This window comes from Monodelphis domestica, chromosome 4 (genome assembly GCF_027887165.1).
Source record: "Monodelphis domestica isolate mMonDom1 chromosome 4, mMonDom1.pri, whole genome shotgun sequence".
Classification (NCBI taxonomy): Eukaryota; Metazoa; Chordata; class Mammalia; order Didelphimorphia; family Didelphidae; genus Monodelphis; species Monodelphis domestica.
In genome coordinates this window covers 110,130,496-110,149,290 of record NC_077230.1, presented here as the reverse complement: position 1 = coordinate 110,149,290, position 18,795 = coordinate 110,130,496, and the positions used below count along the sequence as shown (strand labels likewise).

Below are 18,795 nucleotides of genomic sequence, written 5' to 3'. Positions count from 1 at the left end.
ACCCTGGCCATGGGGGGGTCAGCGTAGGCCGAAACAGGGCTGGCCGGACAGTGCAGGGAGACCGGTTGAGGGGACGGGCTCCAGCGCCCACAGTCACGGGAGCCTCCACCGGCTAACGGCAGGAAACGTCACGAAATCTTGTAACCGCTTATAGGAGTGAAGGGAGAACAGGCTCATCCCGCTTGAGAAAGGAACTAAAAACAGCACGTTAGGGATAGAGGATAGGGTAGGAACGAAGCCACTTTCAGGAACGAGTAACAGAAAATGAGTGAATAATCCCGGATGGACGTTAGCGGTAGAGCGACGCTCTGGCAATTCCGAGTTGTGCGCTACCACTCGTTGGCCGGAAGTCTTCCAGACACGCGGAAGCGGAAGTATAGGTGGTCGGCGACCCGGGTTGTTTGCTGCTGTCTCAGGCCAGCCTCCGAGAGTAGTCGGTGCGGCTGGACTGGGCAGAGTGGGGCGGGACACGACGGGAACGGAACGGAGCGTGTCAGCTGCTCACTGGAGCGGCAGCCATAACAGCTCCCGCCCCTCTGAGCGCCGTCGTTGTCGCGGGCGGAGCGTGAGACCGGCTCCGGGATGAGCAGGAGGAGTGAAGGTGGCGGTGGCGATTGTGCCGCAGTTGCGCGCCGGGTGACAGGTACCTGGGAAGGGCGGTTTGGAGGCAATGCGAAGACTTGGACAGACCAGGACGGAGCTGGGGGGCGGGCAAGCAGCAAGGACTGCCCCCAGAGTCTGGGGCTAGAGACTTGAGGGTCCAGCTCCTGGCCTCAGTTTATTCTTTCTGTAGAATGGGAGTCGCAGAGAGTGCATCAAGTGGCCACTTGATTGGAGGAGAGAACGAGATTGGCGCCTGCACGTGCTCTCAAGGGTGTAGGCAGAAAGGGGTGAGAGGGGCAGTGGACCCTGCCTGCTGGGTCACCTTGGGTATATCCTACCTCCCAATGCCTCAGTTTCCTCAACTGTGAAGTGGAGTTAGTAATGACTTTCCACTTCTTACTGAGCTCTGGCCTGAGGAAATGGTTTCCCGGCAGAGCTCTCAGTGGAAATATTTTGAGCCACTTAAATGATAGATGAATAAGTTAACTGTGTAAACATTATGTGCTTAATAATGGGGTTTTGATATCCCAATTGAAAGTACAAAAGTGAGATTATGGCACTTTAAGGTTTGCAAAGCACTTTATGTAATCTGCTGCCTTTAAATTTCATAATAAGCCAGTGAGGTAGGTGCTATTATCCCCATTTTACAAATGAATAAACTGAAGCTGAGAGGTTAAGTGACTTCCCCGGGTTCACAAAGATAAGAAGTTTCTGAGTCACAGTTTGAACTCGGATCTTCCTGATTATAGGTTCATCACTCTATCCACTTCCCTACCTGATTTTAGACCACTTTATATAAGCAATTTGCGAGTTCTAGAGGTTTGAGGACTGAACTTGAAAAGTCTCCATACTTTGACTGTGTTGAGGCTTTAAATTAAAACTGGGGATGCATATTGCTTTTTAATCTAATTCCATAATTCGTAGCCTGATGTTGGATAATGAGGTTTCATTTTTATATTGCAGTGATCTGGCAGAAGTTCAAAGGTTACACTGCCAAAAAAGAGTCATTTCTGTAATCTGGATTTATCTATTGGTTCAAATGTAAAAATGTTTTGCATCTTTTGCCAAATTTGGATGTTAGCTTATCTTTTTTGCATACTTCAGTTTTGTATTATTATTTCATCAAATATAGCTACAAAGGAAGATTTTTCATTCTGATAACATTAAATTGTGTGTGCCATTATGGCCTTGTAAAAGTGTCAGCTTTTATGGAGAATTTTTGAAAACCAGAAGTTCATTTTGTTATAGTGATTGTGTTTCCCATTCTGATTGCATGTAGTCATTAGTGATTTGTATGAATATCAGTAGTCTATAAAACTAAACAAATAGCACTTTGTACAGCAATTAATTTCTTACTTTCGATTGCTTTTAATACATTTTTATAGAAATAGATCTAATGTCATGCATGTAACTTTTCATTTTTCATTGAAATTTTAAGGCATCTTTAATAAATGGTTGTCTGATTCCTGACCAGAACAAGTTTGCTATTTGAATAACACTTTGTTTTAATTTTTATTCTCAAAAAATAAAAATTATGACTTAAGACTTCACTATAATGTTCTCTTTCTTCACCTATGTTGAAACCTAGTTAATAAAGTGAATCTTTGTTATAGCTTCATTGTTGGCTCTAAATAGAATTACGTGATAATTTTAATATGAAATTTTTATATGTATATTTTTCAAGGAATTCATAGGACTCCACATATTAACTATATTAAATCATTATTTATATAATATTGGTCTCCATAGTCACTTTTAACTCTAAATCCATGATTGTAAGATTCCTTAAGGTTCAAAAATGTGACAAGGTAAATAAGTATCAGAGCCAGAATTCAATTTCAGATCTTATTCCATTGTTAATGGACGACTGTCCTCATTGTATCTCCCTGTACATTAATAGTGAATAAGATATTGTTTTCTTCTTACAGATAAAAAAATAGAGCAGTAGACTATCATTCTATATAGAAAACAAACATCTAGGATCTGAGTCTTATGTCAGTGGTTTGCATTTACTAGACTCTAACACTAGTGTTCACAGTCCTGTTGTGTCAATTTGTGAGTTATTGATTGATGAGAAAGCTTTATTTTTTAAAGATTGTATGTTGCCATTCACACTTTGAGTTGTTGAGAGGACAAAAAACTACTTCGTAGTTTGAAGTTTTTTTGCCAAGCTTTTACTGAATAGAGTTTGTGATAGTAAGATAACCTCCCCTTTCCATCACAGATTTTTATTGACTTTATGCTGGGGAATCAAGAGTGGCACAGTCTCTCCTTTGAAAACCATTACTTTGTAATTCATGATTTTTCTAACCATTTCTTTTCTTCCTCTTCCCTTTTTTTCTATCTTTATTATCTTAGTTCATTAAAATATAAGGACTTTAAATTTTGGTGCCAGGGAATCTAAGGGTACAAACTATATATAGAAAAGAGAAGTTATAGTTATAAAGACTTACATTACTCATTTTGTACAGCACAAGTTTAAAGCATCAATGCATCTTTATTCCAAAAAGCTGTCCATTTCCCACAACTTTTGTAATTTAGAGCTTTCCCCTAACTCCAACTCCTTTCCTTTTTCTATAGTATCTTATTTCCATTCCCCTTCCCACTCCCACTGCACCAGGGCCTGGCTTGAGCTTCCTTTCTCTTTATTTCCTTAGAGTGTCTGTCTCATTTGACCCCTTACTTAAAGACATAATTGTGCATCTGTCTTTCAGGTTTTTTAGTCCTAACTTGTTTCCCCCATTTTGAGACCACACTATTATTATTATTATTATTATTTTTAAACCTTTACCTTCCATCTTGGACTCAGTACTGTGTATTGGTTCCAAGGCAGAAGAGTGGTAAGGGCTAGGCAATTGGGGTTAAATGACTTTACCAGGCCACACAGCTGAGAAGTGTCTGGGGTTAGATTTGAACCTAGGACCTCCTGTCTCGAGGCCTGGCTCTCAATCCATTGAGCTACCCAGCTTCCCCCTCACAATTATTTTCTCTATCAGCACAAACTAGGTTCTTCTCTTACTTTTTCTGAACCCATAAATACTCTAAAAGGATCTGAATGTCAGTGGTGATAACCATCTTATGACTCTCAATTTTCTCATAGTATGTACTGACTTAAAAAAAATTAATTTGTTTTAGTTCTATATTCTTTCCCTCCACAGCTTCCTTCCCCAGCTACCTAAATGCAAGAAGTAACTACCTATTCTACATACAAAGTCATGTAAAAACATTTCTGCATTAGCCATGTTCAGAAAAAAAGAGAAAAAAGACAAAGAGAAAGAAACGATATATACTTTAATATGCCCTGAATCCATAAGTTCTCTATTTGGAAGTAGATAGCATTTTCATCATGAGTTCTTAGGAATTATTGTGGATTTTTGTATTGATTACAGTAGCTAAGTCTTTCACAAGTTATTATCTTTACAATATTGCTGTTACTTTGAAAATTATTCTCCTTCTGTTTACCTTACTTTGAATCAGTTCATATAAATCTTCCCAAATTTTCTGAAACCATCCCCTTCATCACTTCTTAATTTGGTTATATTCATATTCCATAATTTGTTCAGCTATTCCCTAATTGATGGCATTGTCTCAATTTCCAATTCTTTGCCACCGCAAAAAGAGCTACTATAAATATTTTTGTACATATAGATCCATTTCTTTTTTCTTTGATCTTTTTGGGTTATTGTATTAACTTTTAAAGTTTACATATCTGGTCTTTCATTTCTAGATTCTTGTTTATTTTCCATTATTCCAGACCTACAACAAAGTCTTGTAGACAGTAAGTAACTTGTCCTTTGCAGAATTGAATCTTAAAACAAATGGAATGATGTTAATGTCTATAATCTAATTATAGATAATCTTTCTGGTTTTGGCTAATATAGTTATGCTTTTATTTTAAGAAATATAAATTTGACATGTGGTAATGACATAATTGCCTATATAAATAGTAGGAACAACAAAAATCATGATTGTGTCAGATGCAGAAAAAGCTTTTCACAAAAACAATACACGTTTCTGCTAAAAACATTAGGAAACACAGGAATAAATGACCTTTTCTTAACATGGCAAATAGTATATATCTAAAGCCTAGAGTTGCCAAACCAGCCACTTCCAAATCTGTACCAGCTCAAGTCATCTTTCACCTCCTGCTGCCAATCTAGTCTCCCAAATGTTATGTGGAAAACATCCAAAGAAGAGTAACCCTCCCTTTGACTTCAGCTTTCCATCTCATATTGCACCTGTCTTTTGAGGGTTAAAGAGTGGTGCTCTCCATTTAATGATGAACATTCTCACACCTGGTCATACCCCTTCACATCCTAGTGACTTGAAACTCCTGTAGATCATTACCCAAATATAATTCTACACTCCCTAAATCCTGATTTTCTCATTTCCAATCTCTTCAATCCTCCCACCTCACTGTTACATCCTAACTCCACTTAGCCTGTCTACTGCACCCTCTGGAATTCTTGTTCCACAGGCAGCAAACTTCCTTCATCTTAAATCCATTCCTCTCCCACTCTTACTATCTACTAGTTGTTACTGAAACCTGACTTTCCCCTGATGACATAGTTTCCTTTTGCTACCCTTTCCAGGACAGACCATCACTCATTCTCCTCAGGTTCAATGTGGGGGAATTGGAGTATTCTTGTTTTCCATTGCCATTTCCAGATTCTCCCCCTATCTCTATCACTCAGTACCTTCTCTTCCCTTGAGCTTCATGGTATTCATATCTACCACCCCCCAAAATTCTTGGTAGCTATTGTCCCCATATCCATAGGTCACTCCCTTCCTCAACCAGTCTATGTCATTTTTCTCTCTTTCCCAACTTCTGCTCTCATACTAGGGGACTTCAATATGCATACTGATTTTTCCTAAAATATGCTAACCACTAAATTCTTCAGCTTATCTCTCATCAGCTAATCTTTCACTCCAATCGCAGCCACACACTAAGATGGTCATATCCTCCCTTGAACTTGTCTATGTTCAAGAATTCTGAAATCCCTTATTCAACTATTGGTTTTTCACCTCTCCCTCTGTCTTTACTTAATCTACACCGTAACTTGCAGTCCCTTTACCCCTCAGTTCTCTCTTAGGCCATCTGCACTCTCTTTTCCTCTTGACTTGTTGGTGAACCAATTCAACTCTGTATTATCTTCCTCTTTTGAGCCCCTAGCCTCCTTATATCACAGATTATGTCCAGTCAAGATTTGATCTTGGATCCCTCTTACCATTTGTTACCTTGCCTACACACTTTCTACTGAAAGTGTATGAGAAATCATATACTATTCTGACTAGGGCCCACTGCATATTATGTTACATAATCTCAACTGGGTCCTCACTGCTGGTAGGCAGTCTTTTTCTGCCTTCCTCATGAAATCCCTATCCCACTTTTTACAGCAGCTTTTCTGAATCTTTTCATTCCTCTTGAAACCTCCCTTACCGAACTTAGCTACAAACCTTATCTCATGTTTTACAAAAAAAATTGAAACTGTTCACTATGAGCTATGTTTTCTCCCCTTTTCCTTATCTCCTATCAGTCATATACCTTTTGCTACTATCGCTTCCTTTATCTCTGTTTCAGATGAAGTGGCCTTAGTCTTTACCAAGGCTAGCCTCCCTACTTGTTTAAGCCTCATTCTATCCTATCTCCTCCAACAAAATGCCCTCTGTGTCCTCACCATTCTTTCCTTTATTTTCAATCTCATTATCCTGAAAAAAATCTTCATTTGATCCTTCCATCTATATTATTACTCTATATTTCTCCTGTCCTTTATAGCTAGGCTTGAAAAGGTGGTTTCATGAAGTATCTCTACTTTTACTCTTTTCACTTTCCTTAACTCCATACAATTTGGCTTCTGACCTTATTCCACCAAAACTGCTCTCTGAAGTTACTAATGATCTTTTAATTGCCAAATCCAATGGCCTTCTCTTGATCCTCATTCTCCGTCACCTCTTCTGCAGCCTTTGATACTTAACTACTCTCTCCTCCTTGATACTCTCTTCTTTCTAGGTTTTCAATCACAACTCTCTCTTGGTTCTCTTCCTAACTATTTGACCACTCCTTCTCTGTCTTCTTTGCTGGATCTTTTCCCAGATCACACTCTTTAAGGATTTCTCTGGGTTTTTTTCTGGGTTCTCTCCCTCTATACTACTTCATTTGGTAAACTTATCTACTTGCATGGATTTAATTATCAACCTTATGCTAATGATTCTCAATTCTACCTTTCCTGACCTCCAACTTCACATGGTCACAGTCAGACATCTCAAAACAGATATCCAGGCCACATTTTAAGTTTAATATGTCCAAAACAGAATTCATTTTTCTCTCTTAAGCTTTCCCCATCTCCTACCTTCCCTGTTACTTTAGAGGACAACGTTATCCTCCTAGTCCCATGTTGGTGAATGTATGGCACACATGCTAGAGCATGTTGGAGGGGACTGTTCCCCTTCCCCTCTCCACACAGGCCTGAGGACATTTCTTATTTCATCCATCTCTCTGCCTAGCATCTCAGTGGGAGCGCTTTCTCCCTTCCCTGGGATAAGGTGGGGGAAGCTCACATGCAGTATGAGGGTTGCAGTTTGGGCCCTCAGCCTCTGTGGTCTCTAAAAGGTTTGCCTTCACTGTCCTAGCCCCTTTGACTCACAACCTAGGAGTCATCCTGGATGCCTCATTATCTTTTATTTCTCTTCTCCATATCTAATCTGTTGCCAAAGCCCTACAATTTCACTTTTGCAACATCTCTCTAGTTTGCCTCCTTCTCTCTTCTGTCATTGCTACCACTCTAGTGCAGGCCCTCAACACTTCACACTTTGATTACTGCAAAAGCTGGTTGATGGGTCTTCTTCAAGTGTCTCTCCGCTCTAATCCATACTAAATCACTGAAGTGATTTTCCTAAAGAGAAGGGCTGATCATGTCACTGCATCCTGTATAAATGGAGATTTTGAATCTTAGACTTCATTCCCCAGAAGTAAAAAATTAAATTTAATGTGCAATAATTAAAATAATATATTTTAAGGGATTTATTAAATATCATTAGAAATCAAGGAATAAAGAGGTTATAAAATAAAAACCACGTGCTTGTGGCTGGTTAGCCATTTTCAAATTTTCCCTGCCTTACCACTATCAACTGCTGATGCTACATCATGCAAGAAGAGAGGACATGGGAGGTGTTACTGCCAGGTAAATACCAATAACATGATCTCGCCAGCATGGAGACACGGAGAGATTATAGGGAATTCTGGGAAATACCAAGGACTTCTGGGGAATGAAATCTAAGGTTCAAAAATCTCCATTTATATATTCTCCCCTGAGACCCATGGAAGACTAGTCTCTCCAGTGGGTCTTATAAACATATAAGTTATGAAATTATAATAATTTGAGGATAAGAGAAAGAGAACAAAACCAATAATTGCTAGGCCAATTGACAAAAACCCAGTTAGGGGCGGTTCCCTTTGGCATAAGAGTATACATACAAAACAAATGCATTTAAACCCCACACAGTTCAAATCACCACATCCCACAGTTCTCTCTGGATCTTCTGGTGCAGCATGTGGTCTGTGGAGGCATCTTCATGGTGTCTTCTCCAAACAGTTCATTTTCTGGATTTGGAGAGGTTTAGGTTCCTTAACCTAAAATTACTCTCAAAAGGAATTTAAACTTTGTGATTTAAAATAATATTTATACATTCAAATTAAATGTTCAATCAACCACACCTATTTTGTTATTTCCAGGGACAAATACAAAAGTATCATTTGGCATTCAGAGCCCTTCATAACTTAGTCCCCTCTTACCTTTCCAGCCTTCACCTTGCTCCCCAGTATGTACTTTTCCATCCAGTTACATTAGCTGCCTGACTATTCTACAAACAAAAAGCTCCAAAAGCTCCATTCTCTCTGGTTGTCTCCCATGCCTTGAATGCTTTCTCTTCTCTGCTCCAGCTATTGCTTTCTCTGACTTCCTTAAAGCCCCAACTAAAATCCTACTTTCTACAGGAAACTTTCCCCTACCCCTCTTAATTTCAGTGCTTTCCCTCTTTTAATTATTTCATATTTATTCTGTACATAACTTTGTATATATTTGTTTGCCTGTTGACTCCTCCATTAGGTTTTAAATTATATGAGTGCAGAACCTGTCTTTTGTCTCTTTTTGTGTCCCTAGCATTTAGTACAGTGGTTGGCACATGGTAGCTGCTTTGAAAATGTTTATTGAATTGAATTGAATATATAATAGGGCTAACCTAGAGTTCTTTCCAATAAGGTCAGGGGTAAAGCAAGTATATCCATAATCATTGCTCTTTAACACAGTGCCAGTAATGTTAGCTTAGCAGTGAAAGAAAATTCATTTCAGGGAATAAGCATAGGTGAAGAAGAAATAAAAATTTCACTTTTTTTTTTTTGGCAGATGATAGTGTACTTTGAGAACCCTAGAGAATCAAGTGAAAATTCATTGAGATGATAGTCAGCAAAATTACAGAATGTAACACAGAGAAGCAAATGAATATAGTTACCTAATATTTCATAAATCAGAAGACTCCAAATATGAAGGAATCATTATTTGATAAAATCTGGGAAAACTGGATTGTAATGTGCCAGAAATTAGGTTTAGACTAGCAACTCTCACCTTATACCAAGATAAGCTCCAAAAGGATAAATAACTTAACTATGCATAGCTTTTTAAATTCATAGTTACAGTTGGGAAGTTTTTATTTTTAATTTTTTTGTCATAAGAACCTCCTTTTGAGGTAATGACATATGTCTGTCTATGGATATATCAAAGAAGAAATATACTTTGGAGGAGATATATTTGTATTTTGAGTTCTAAAAATCAAGCAAAATTGATAAAGTATTTCATTTAAAGAGTTTTTTTGTGGAGTTGTTTCATTTTTTCTCTTTTTTCACTTTTTTCCTGGGTTGTGTTTTCAAAGACCTACTGTCAGTACTATTATTCTTCAGTTTCCTTTGTGTGTGTGTGTGTATTTATATATCTGGTTTTTTTTTGGCAGATTCTGTCTGCAGCTGATTTCTAGTCTAGATTTTTTCAACATTTCAGATTATCTTCAGCCATTTTAAGGCTATTATGAAATTATTTTATAAATAAAAATAAAAATGTCATTTACCATTAAAAATTAAAAATATTTTATTTTCCAATTATATGTATTAACAATTTTTAACATACATTTTTCAAAATCACAAGATCCAAGTTGTCTTCCTTCCTTCCTGCCCTTCCCCTTCCTTGAGATGGTAAGCAGTTTGATCTGGGTTCTACATGTAAGATCCTGCAAAACATATTTCCATATTAGTCAAGCTGTGAGAAAAATACTTATATAAAAGCAAAACCCCCAAATAAAAATACATACAAATAAAATTAAGTAAAATATAATATGTTTCCATATGCATTCAGACTTCTTCTCTGGAGGTGGATAGCATTCTTTGTCATACATCCTTCAAAATTGTCTTGGATCATGGTATTACTGAGAATAGCTAAGTCTTTCACTGTTGATCATTGTATGATATTGATTTTGCTGTGTACAATGTTCTCCTGTTTCTGCTTACTTTACTCTACAGCAATTCAAGTAGATCTTTCCAGGGTGTTTTTTTGTTTTTTTTTTTAGTTTTAAGAATAAGTCTTTAATCAGGACAAGGGAGGCAATGATCATAGCCATCATACCAGCTAACCGCACTGGGATGACCACTGCCTTGGGAAAGACATAATAATTTCTAGGAATTTCCAACAAGCTGTAGACTTCAAGGTCCTATATATATACTTATTCCTTGGGAAAGAAGTAAAGCCCCATTTATATTTAAATTCAAACTTTGTCATGGTTTTTAAGAATATTCCAGTTTTTTTCTGATATCACCCTGTTTATCATTTCTTATTATAACACAATAATATTCCATCACAACCATATACCACAGTTTATTGAGCTATCCCCCAATTGCTGGACAACCCTTCAATTTCCAATTTTTTGCCACCTTAAAAAGAGCTGCTATAAATATTTTTGTATAAATAGGTCCTTTCCCCTTTTTTAAAAAATCTGTTTGGGATACACATCTAATAATGGTATCACTGTATCAAAGGCTATGAACAATTTCATAGCCCTTAGGGCACATTCCAAATTGCCCTCCAGAAAGATTGTATCAGATGTTCATAACTCCACCAATAATGCATTAATGTCCAAATTTTGTCACAGGCCCTCCAACATTTATCATTTTCCTTTACTGTCATATTGGCCAATCAGATAGGTATGTGGCGGTACCTCAGAGTTGTTTTAATTTGCATTTCTTTAGTCAGTAGTGATTTAGAATTTTTTCATATGATTAGATAACTTTGATTTCTTCATCTGAAAACATATCATTTGATCATTTGTCAATTGTGTAATGACTTGTATTCTTATACATTTGACTCAGTTCTCTATATAATTTTCATTCTCTGTTAAAAATGGGGGTGATGAATGCTAAGAAAGTTAAATATTAAACTTTCTAAAAAATGAATTTTGAATTTATTGTATTATAGTATTAAAGTTTTAACTTAAGCATCCTCTCCATTTTGTTAAGTTTTTTTTTTACAAGTAGATGGTTATTAGATGGTTGCCACTTGAAATAGGATATTAATGCAGATAAAACCCTTGCCTTAAAACTGAGAGTGAAACCATAACCAGTATTTCCCTGAATTCATGCCATCCATGTGCAAAAAAAAAAAATTGATATGTATATCATGTTGGGTTGCGGGGGTAGTTCTGACTGTATGTACCTCCTGCTACTAGAATAAGAAAGATTATTGCCATAATGCTTCTCATAATATTATCATGGTTGTTTTTTGATTTAGCTTCAAACTTATGTCACTGGGTGAACTATTTTATGAACATGAAGATAAACATTAGATGGGAAGTGTTAATTAGGGTGCTATTAGTAAACTGAACTTATTATTTTTTTTAATTTGATCATTTCCAAACATTATTCATTGGAGACAAAGATCATTTTCTTTTCCTCCCTCCCCCCACCCCCCCCCGCACCCCGACCTCTCCCATAGCTGACGTGCGATTCTACTGGGTATCACATGTGTTCTTAATTCGAACCCATTTCCATGTTGTTGGTATTTGCATTAGAGTGTTCATTTAGAGTCTCTCCTCAGACATGTCCCCTCAACCCCTGTAGTCAAGCAGTTGCTTTTCCTTGGTGTTTTTACTCCTACAGTTTGTCCTCTGCTTGTGGAGATGTTTTTCTCCTAGATCCCTGCAGATTGTTCAGGATCACTGCATTTCCACTAATGGAGAAATCCATTACGTTCGATTGTACCACAATGTATCAGTCTCTGTGTACAATGTTTTCCTCTGCTTTCCTCTGCTGGTTCTGCTCCTCTCGCTCTGCATCACTTCCTGGAGGTTGTCCAGTCTCCATGGAATTCCTCCACTTTATTATTACTTTTAGCACAATAGTATTCCATCACCAACATATACCACAATTTGTTGAGCCATTCCCCAATTGATGGGCATCCCCTCATTTTCCAATTTTTGGCCACCACAAAGAGCGCAGCTATGAATATTCTTGTATAAATCTTTTTCCTTATTATCTCTTTGGGGTATAAACCCAGCAGTGCTATGGCTAGTAAACTGAACTTATTAATGAAGCTCTTTAGAGTAGGGAAAATTGCAGCAAGAATGGTCCAGGGATATTATCTTCTTAAATTCTCTTTATACTTTCTACATGGATGACATTGTATAATGAAAGCCACCTAGCATTTTATATGTCTATTTTCTAATTCTCTATCATATATTTTTACTCTTAATGACTGGAGTATTTAAAAAACCTTTAAGAAAATCACATGAGAAATATTTTGTTTGACAATTATTGGTCAAGCATTTGTTGATTATCTTGTAGGTGCTAAACACTGTACTGTGTTGCATGCCATCCTTCCAAGCCATTCCTTTTGTTTTTCTTTACTTTGGTTACTTTTTCCTTCCAGAATGACTTAACATGCAAAATAAATGATTTTCAAATTAAATTTGATGCTTTTTTTCCTCTTAGGGGATATCTGCAAAATGAAAGTTCTGGTTGCACTGTGCCTATTCATCACCTCAGTGAAGGCAGATTCTAAAGCAATCACAACATCTCTTACTACGAAGTGGTTTTCTACTCCATTATTAATAGAAGCAAGGTAAGAAGTATGGTTATTTCTTTCACATGTTTGAGTTACATAGAAAATAAATTTGACAATGGATGTACTGTAAACCATCCTGGAATTATCATCATCAAAAGCATTTATTAAGTACCTTCTTATTATGGTTATACTACATTCTATACAAACAAATTGGTTCCTGCCTTATGGAAGAAGTGATTAAAGATATTAATGGAATATGTTAAATAAAAGCATTTAATAAATTAAATTTTCATCCTAACAAAAGTTTAGAAAGAATCGTATGTCAGTGAGCTGTATTTGGAAAAAGTTTTCTACGAAAATAGTTGATTGATGAAGTAAGTTTGGAAAAATGGATGAGGAAGGGTATTGTAGCATAAAGACCTAGAGATGCTAATTAACAAAGGAAAATTTTGTGAATTCAATTAATTCCCAATTCGTGAATTATGCTTAATTTCATTGCTTTCTGGTCCCTTTTCTCTGCTCTTCATATGCTAAGAAATGGAAACCAGATTTTATTTTTTTCCTAAGTAGTATTATTAAATTTTCAGAAAGCTCTTTTTTGGTGGGAATAAAACAAGAGGAACAAGAAATGTAGCCATATCACCATTTTAGAGGGACTCACTGTAGTGCTAGGAAGAATATGAACTGTGAATGTTGTAGTTACTTTATTTCACTAAAACCTTGGAATTTGGAAATAACAATATTGTTATTTCCTGGTATTTTGGGCTTTTTGGTAGGGTATCTGGAAAGCAAGTATTTTATGATTGTCATTCTTGGTACCTTTATACATTTGCTGATTCCAGTGTTTAGAAAACCTATATTTTTTTCCTTCATTTCTTTCCCAATCACAAATATACTTTATGCCTTCTCCCCACAATAATTTCTCTAATTATCTTTATTCTTTGGCCTCTTCTATTCCAAACTCCTTCACATTGACCATTTGTATACTGTAATATGGCCAAGCTAGTTGAATTTGAAAGCACAGTTGATGAACTGCTCATTCAAAGTCATTCCATCTCTAAAGGCTGGTTCTGGGCGTTCCTAGATTTTCTTTTCTAAAACCAGGAAAAAAAAAATGCAGGTCCAGAGTCTCTGATACAGTTTTAGTGATTTTTAGCCTGTCCAAAAACTTGTGTTCTTTCTTGTATTCTGAACATGTTTTGAGAGACTTTTTTCTTAACTACAGAAGAAGGTACTAATTAGAAATGTAAGTTTTATTTAGCATCTTAGTCCTAACTAATATTTCAAATCCTTAAAAAAATGTGACTTGTTAATTTAATTTAATTTTTAATTTGTCATTTAAAATAGTTGTTTATGCCAAAGATTTTCCTTATTTATTTATTTTTCACAAAATATTATTGAGTCATAGTTTGGGGTCAGGTCTTGTTGAAATTGCTTAACTACAATCTAATGCTTTAAAACTCCCTTTTTCTATGATGTACCTTGTGGAAAAATTCTTGTCAGTTTTTATATTCTTTTGTGTGTATAAGATATTTATTACAGTTCATACAACAGACAAGATATTTCAGTTCCTGGAAAATGAATGTGTTATGCTCCAAGCCATGTTAAAAGCAAGGTAGTTAAAATTATATTTTAGTTTAGGTTTGTGTTTGAGTATCTTTTAATGAGTGGGTAGAGATAGCCACATTATTTTAATTGGATAACTATAAGAGTTTAAAAATCCCTTGAAAAAGATTTATTATAAATTTTAAATATCAATGCAACCAATTAGACTTGCTTTCCACCTACTTACATTTAAGCAAATGAATTTCACTATATAAAAAGTCACACCCAAGTCTCCCATGAATTTCTATGTTTGCCTCTTTCCCATTTATTTTTCCTTATCATGATTGTGTATATTCTGTTTTTTTTGTTTCCTTTGTAGTATTTTATAAAGGCCCTTCCAGATTTATTTATATTCATCATATTATATTTGTATATTATATTCAAATTTTAAAATGTTATATATAATATATTAGTATTCGTTATATCAGTACATCAGATTTGATTTATTCTATTGTTGAACCTTGAGTATAATCTCAGTTTTATTGGTATCTTTTGTTTATAACTTACCTACATTTCTTAATGTATATACTTTCCTCCTTACATCAGCAAATAAAGTAGAAAAAGGTAGTGTCGCCAAACTATTCACACACCAAAAAAAAAACACTTTAATAACAGCTTTAAAAATCTTTTACGAAGTAGATCTTTTTTTTTTTCTCTTTTGAATAAATGATCTCAGGATGTATTCCCATCAATTCATTTAGTCAGGTCATTAAAAGGATATTTTTGTAACTTTTTTGGGCATACTGTCAAGTTATATTATCAAAAGAGTCTAATAATTTACAATTCCACAAGTAATAAAGCAGTGTATCAATTTATCCACAATTCCACCATCTTAGAATTTTTTCTTAAATATTTTTGATAATTTCAAAAGTATTGTAAACTTGTTCTAATATTCATCTTTCTGAGCATTTTCCCAAGTATTAACAATTTGTATTCATGTTCCTTAACTATTTAATAGAGACTGGTAAATTTTTTTGCTATATTGATAAATTTTTAATAGTTTTTAAAATTTTAAATAGTTCCTACTATGTTTAAATTTTTTTATTTCCTACTTTTAGATTTTAGATTTTTATTATTGTTGTAAAAAAATTTACTTTAATATATTCAGCCATCTTGTCCCTATTGGTAGTCTCTATTTAAGAGGTGGGGGTAAATTCATTGACTCAACAACTGAGGTAAGCACATTATTTCATTTTTAAAAAATCCTTTTAAAAAAAAAATGCCCAAGTTTTAAATTTAGCTGGAATTCACTTAGGGGTATGCTATGAGACATGGAAATTTCCTTCTACATTGCTAATTAGTTTTTCCAAGTATGTAAATTTCTGTTTTTTATATATGAAAAATTTAATTTTTATCTTCTTTTTGTATTTGGTTGTTTGATATCTCTGTTGTGTTTCATTGATCAGTTTCCCTGTTTTTTGATTGATAGTGTTAGATAGTGATAGATTGTGTTGAATATTTGGCAGTATAATTTATTTATTTATTTTAGTTTTTATTTTTTAGAAACCCTTACCTTCTCTCTTAGAATCAATACTGTGAATTGATTCCAAGACAGAAGAGCAGTAAGGGCTAGGCAATGGGGGTTAATTGTCTTGCCCAGGGTCATATGGCTAGGATGTATCTGAGGCCAGATTTGAACCTAGACCTGGCTCTCAATCTACTGAGCCATCTTAACCCACTGAGCCCCTTAGCTCCTCAGTTGGTAATATATTTTAACATCTTGGAAGGGCGCCTTATTATCTTGTATTGGCTCTTTTTGCTAAACATCTTTACGCTGTACTTTTAGAACACTCCAATCCAGAATACATAGAAGCTAATTTTCTTAGGATTTCTTGATACTAATAAAGTACTAATAAAGCTTTAGAAAACTTAAGCTATATTTTCTTGGTAGAGTGAATGAAAAATAAAATTAATTGGAATATATCTAATAGAAGTATTTGAAAGACAGATAATTTTATTTTTATTTTCTATTTTGTAAGGGTGGAAAGGGGTTAATTTTAAAAAGGTTGGACTTGATTGTTTAAGAGAGGTCGCCAGGAATTTAATTCATTCCAGAGATTTATTTACAATTTATTTACAAAATGTAGAAAGAGTGAAATAAGAAATCAGAGAGATAATAAGGTAAGATATCTAGCCTAAGCACTAAGTAATTTATCTCCGGCCCATCCAGCTCAACCCAGGCAGGGAAGTTTAATCCTCAACTGTATAGGCCTCGGCCCATGTATCCTAGGACCTGGGGAAAGTCTCTTTGGAAAAATCCAGCAGTTAAGAGTAAGCTTTTCACTCACCATGTGTCAGTCTAAGGAACAGGGTCTTAGGTCCAGTTAGTAGATCCTTCTGCCCCTCTTCCAACAGCCTCAATTCGAAAGTATGAAGAATTGAATTCCTTCAGGAAGTTGTCACTCCCTTTTAAAGACATTTTCTCTTATGTCACTTTGTGTCTTTCCCTAATGTTTATTCCTACCAATCACAGTTGATACTATGCTCTAGGACTGCCTATAAGGCAGTCAGTTGATTCTGATTTGTCACCCACTATCATACACATGGGTCACAGACCTCCCACTAAAAAAATTAATCACTTTTGGTGATTAGATCTAAAAATGGGCAGATCTCCATACTTAGCTATAAGTAGGGTGTCTAAAATAGTCAGGGTTTACAATTTAATCTTCACAATCAGGGGAGAGTTAATTAATTTCATTGTTATAATAAGGGGAGAGTTAAATTTAATCTTCACAATTCCTATAGCATCTTGTCAACCTTCAGTTCTTATGTCTCCTGCTATCATGCCCTCTTTACTAATTGAAACTTTATAACCTTTTTGTTCATAAATGTGGTGTCTACTGAGGTCTATTAGGAAGGATAAAATGAGATAGTATTTATAAAGCACTTAGGACAGTGTCTGGCACATAGTCACCACTATAGAGATGCTAGTTACTATAATTATAATTGTTATTTCTTGACACTTGTATGTAATAGAGGAGCACATGGACTGTGCCTCAGTCATTCCTTATTCCCTCCCTGAGAGATCAACTCTTTTTTTCCATAAATACCTCTAACATCGTTTATGCTGCTTTCCTGCATATCTTAATTTATAATGTGTTACAGTTCATCATATAGCTCTCTTTTACCCTTTGAGTGACCCTCTTAATTCTTTAGGCCCTATGAAATTCCATGACTCATAGCAATTCACGATAACCAGAAGAATAGTGATGTTTAAAAAAACAAACAAAATGCCCAACTCTTTAGTTGAATGTGATCTCCTTGAGAGTTGGCACAATTTTTGTTTTGCATACTTTGTATGTAGAACAGTGCTCACTATAGAAAAGATACCTAGCAAAAGTTTGTTGAATTGAATTGTTTAATAAGAAATAGATGATCTTTTATTTCAGGGAGAATCTTGACATCATTAAAGGCATTTGAAAATCCCTAAGACCCTAAGTAATTCCAGTTCACTGTTTTCTACTTGTTCAACTCTGGGCCCAATTCATTGTCTCTTTTCAAAGATCCAGATCAATCAGTCAACAATTAGCAGGTATTTATTATAAGCTAGACAGAGTGGTAGGGTCCAGAGATATAAAGACAGACATGAAACATCCTCAGCCTTCAAGAAGCTTAATATTTTCATCTCCCTTTCATTATTCTTCTCATTTTCCCCTCCCTTTATCTACTTTCCCTCCTTCATCTCTCTTTCTCTGTATTCTTTTTTCTTTCTCTCTTTGTCCTCTTTGTCTTGTAGATTAGCTCTCTAGATTTACCTGCATATCATAGGCAGCCAGGTGGCACAGTGGATAAAAGCACTGGGTCCAGAGTCAGGTCTGAATTCCATTCTGCCTTTAGACACGTATTAGCTCTATGACAAATAACTTAACTTCTGTCTGCCTCAAATTCCTCCTTTGTAAAATGGGGAATGGTACTTAACCTCCCATGGTGGTTGAGATGAGATAATATATGTAAAAATGAGATTAATTGTCATAAAGTACTTAGCAGAGTTCTTGGCACATCGTAAGCACTTAATGAATGCTTATTTTCTTTCTTCATCCAGTTGTTTTTATTCTTTGGACCATTAGGCCAGGTTCTTTGGAGTGATTATGAATTTCCTTTAGGATATTTGGCATTATTCTGGTATTATTAATACAATCAGCTTAATGTCATCCACAACTATGAGCATCTGGTGGGCCTCACCATCCTTGAGTAAATCTTCTCACTTTTGATTACTTTGCTAGACCTACTGTTTGCAAGCTTATATGTTCTATTATGTTTTGTTTGAATTTAATAATCAGAAGGTTGCCAAACAAAATTACCTATCTTGGTATATGTTTTTAGGAATCTTGTGGGTTTCTGACATTTACATGAGAGCAATCTTATTGGAAGAGAGTTTTCCAAGCAGTGTCTCTTCCTAATCAAATTATGTTTTGTTAGTTTATGTTTGTTTATGTTAGTTACCAAAAACTAGTAAACATAGATAGAAAGATCTTGTAATCTCTATGCT

General features: G+C 35.5%; 1 protein-coding gene across 4 annotated transcripts in view; it reads left to right on the top strand.

Annotated features, from left to right (window-relative positions):
- Positions 1–361: 361 nt before the first annotated feature.
- UGGT1 (UDP-glucose glycoprotein glucosyltransferase 1) overlaps positions 362–18,795 on the top strand; it is a 120,561-nt gene continuing 102,127 nt past the window's right edge. For 2 of the 4 annotated variants that reach the window (XM_016433564.2, XM_007493975.3), the window contains exons 1-2: positions 362–643; positions 12,629–12,758. In XM_016433564.2, the coding sequence (XP_016289050.2) occupies positions 583–643; positions 12,629–12,758 (191 nt within the window). In that variant the 5' untranslated portion in view covers positions 362–582. Of the gene's footprint in view, positions 644–681; positions 891–4,335; positions 4,382–12,628; positions 12,759–18,795 lie in introns of those variants that run through there. The other 2 variants (XM_007493976.3, XM_056793696.1) reach the window with 2 other exon arrangements.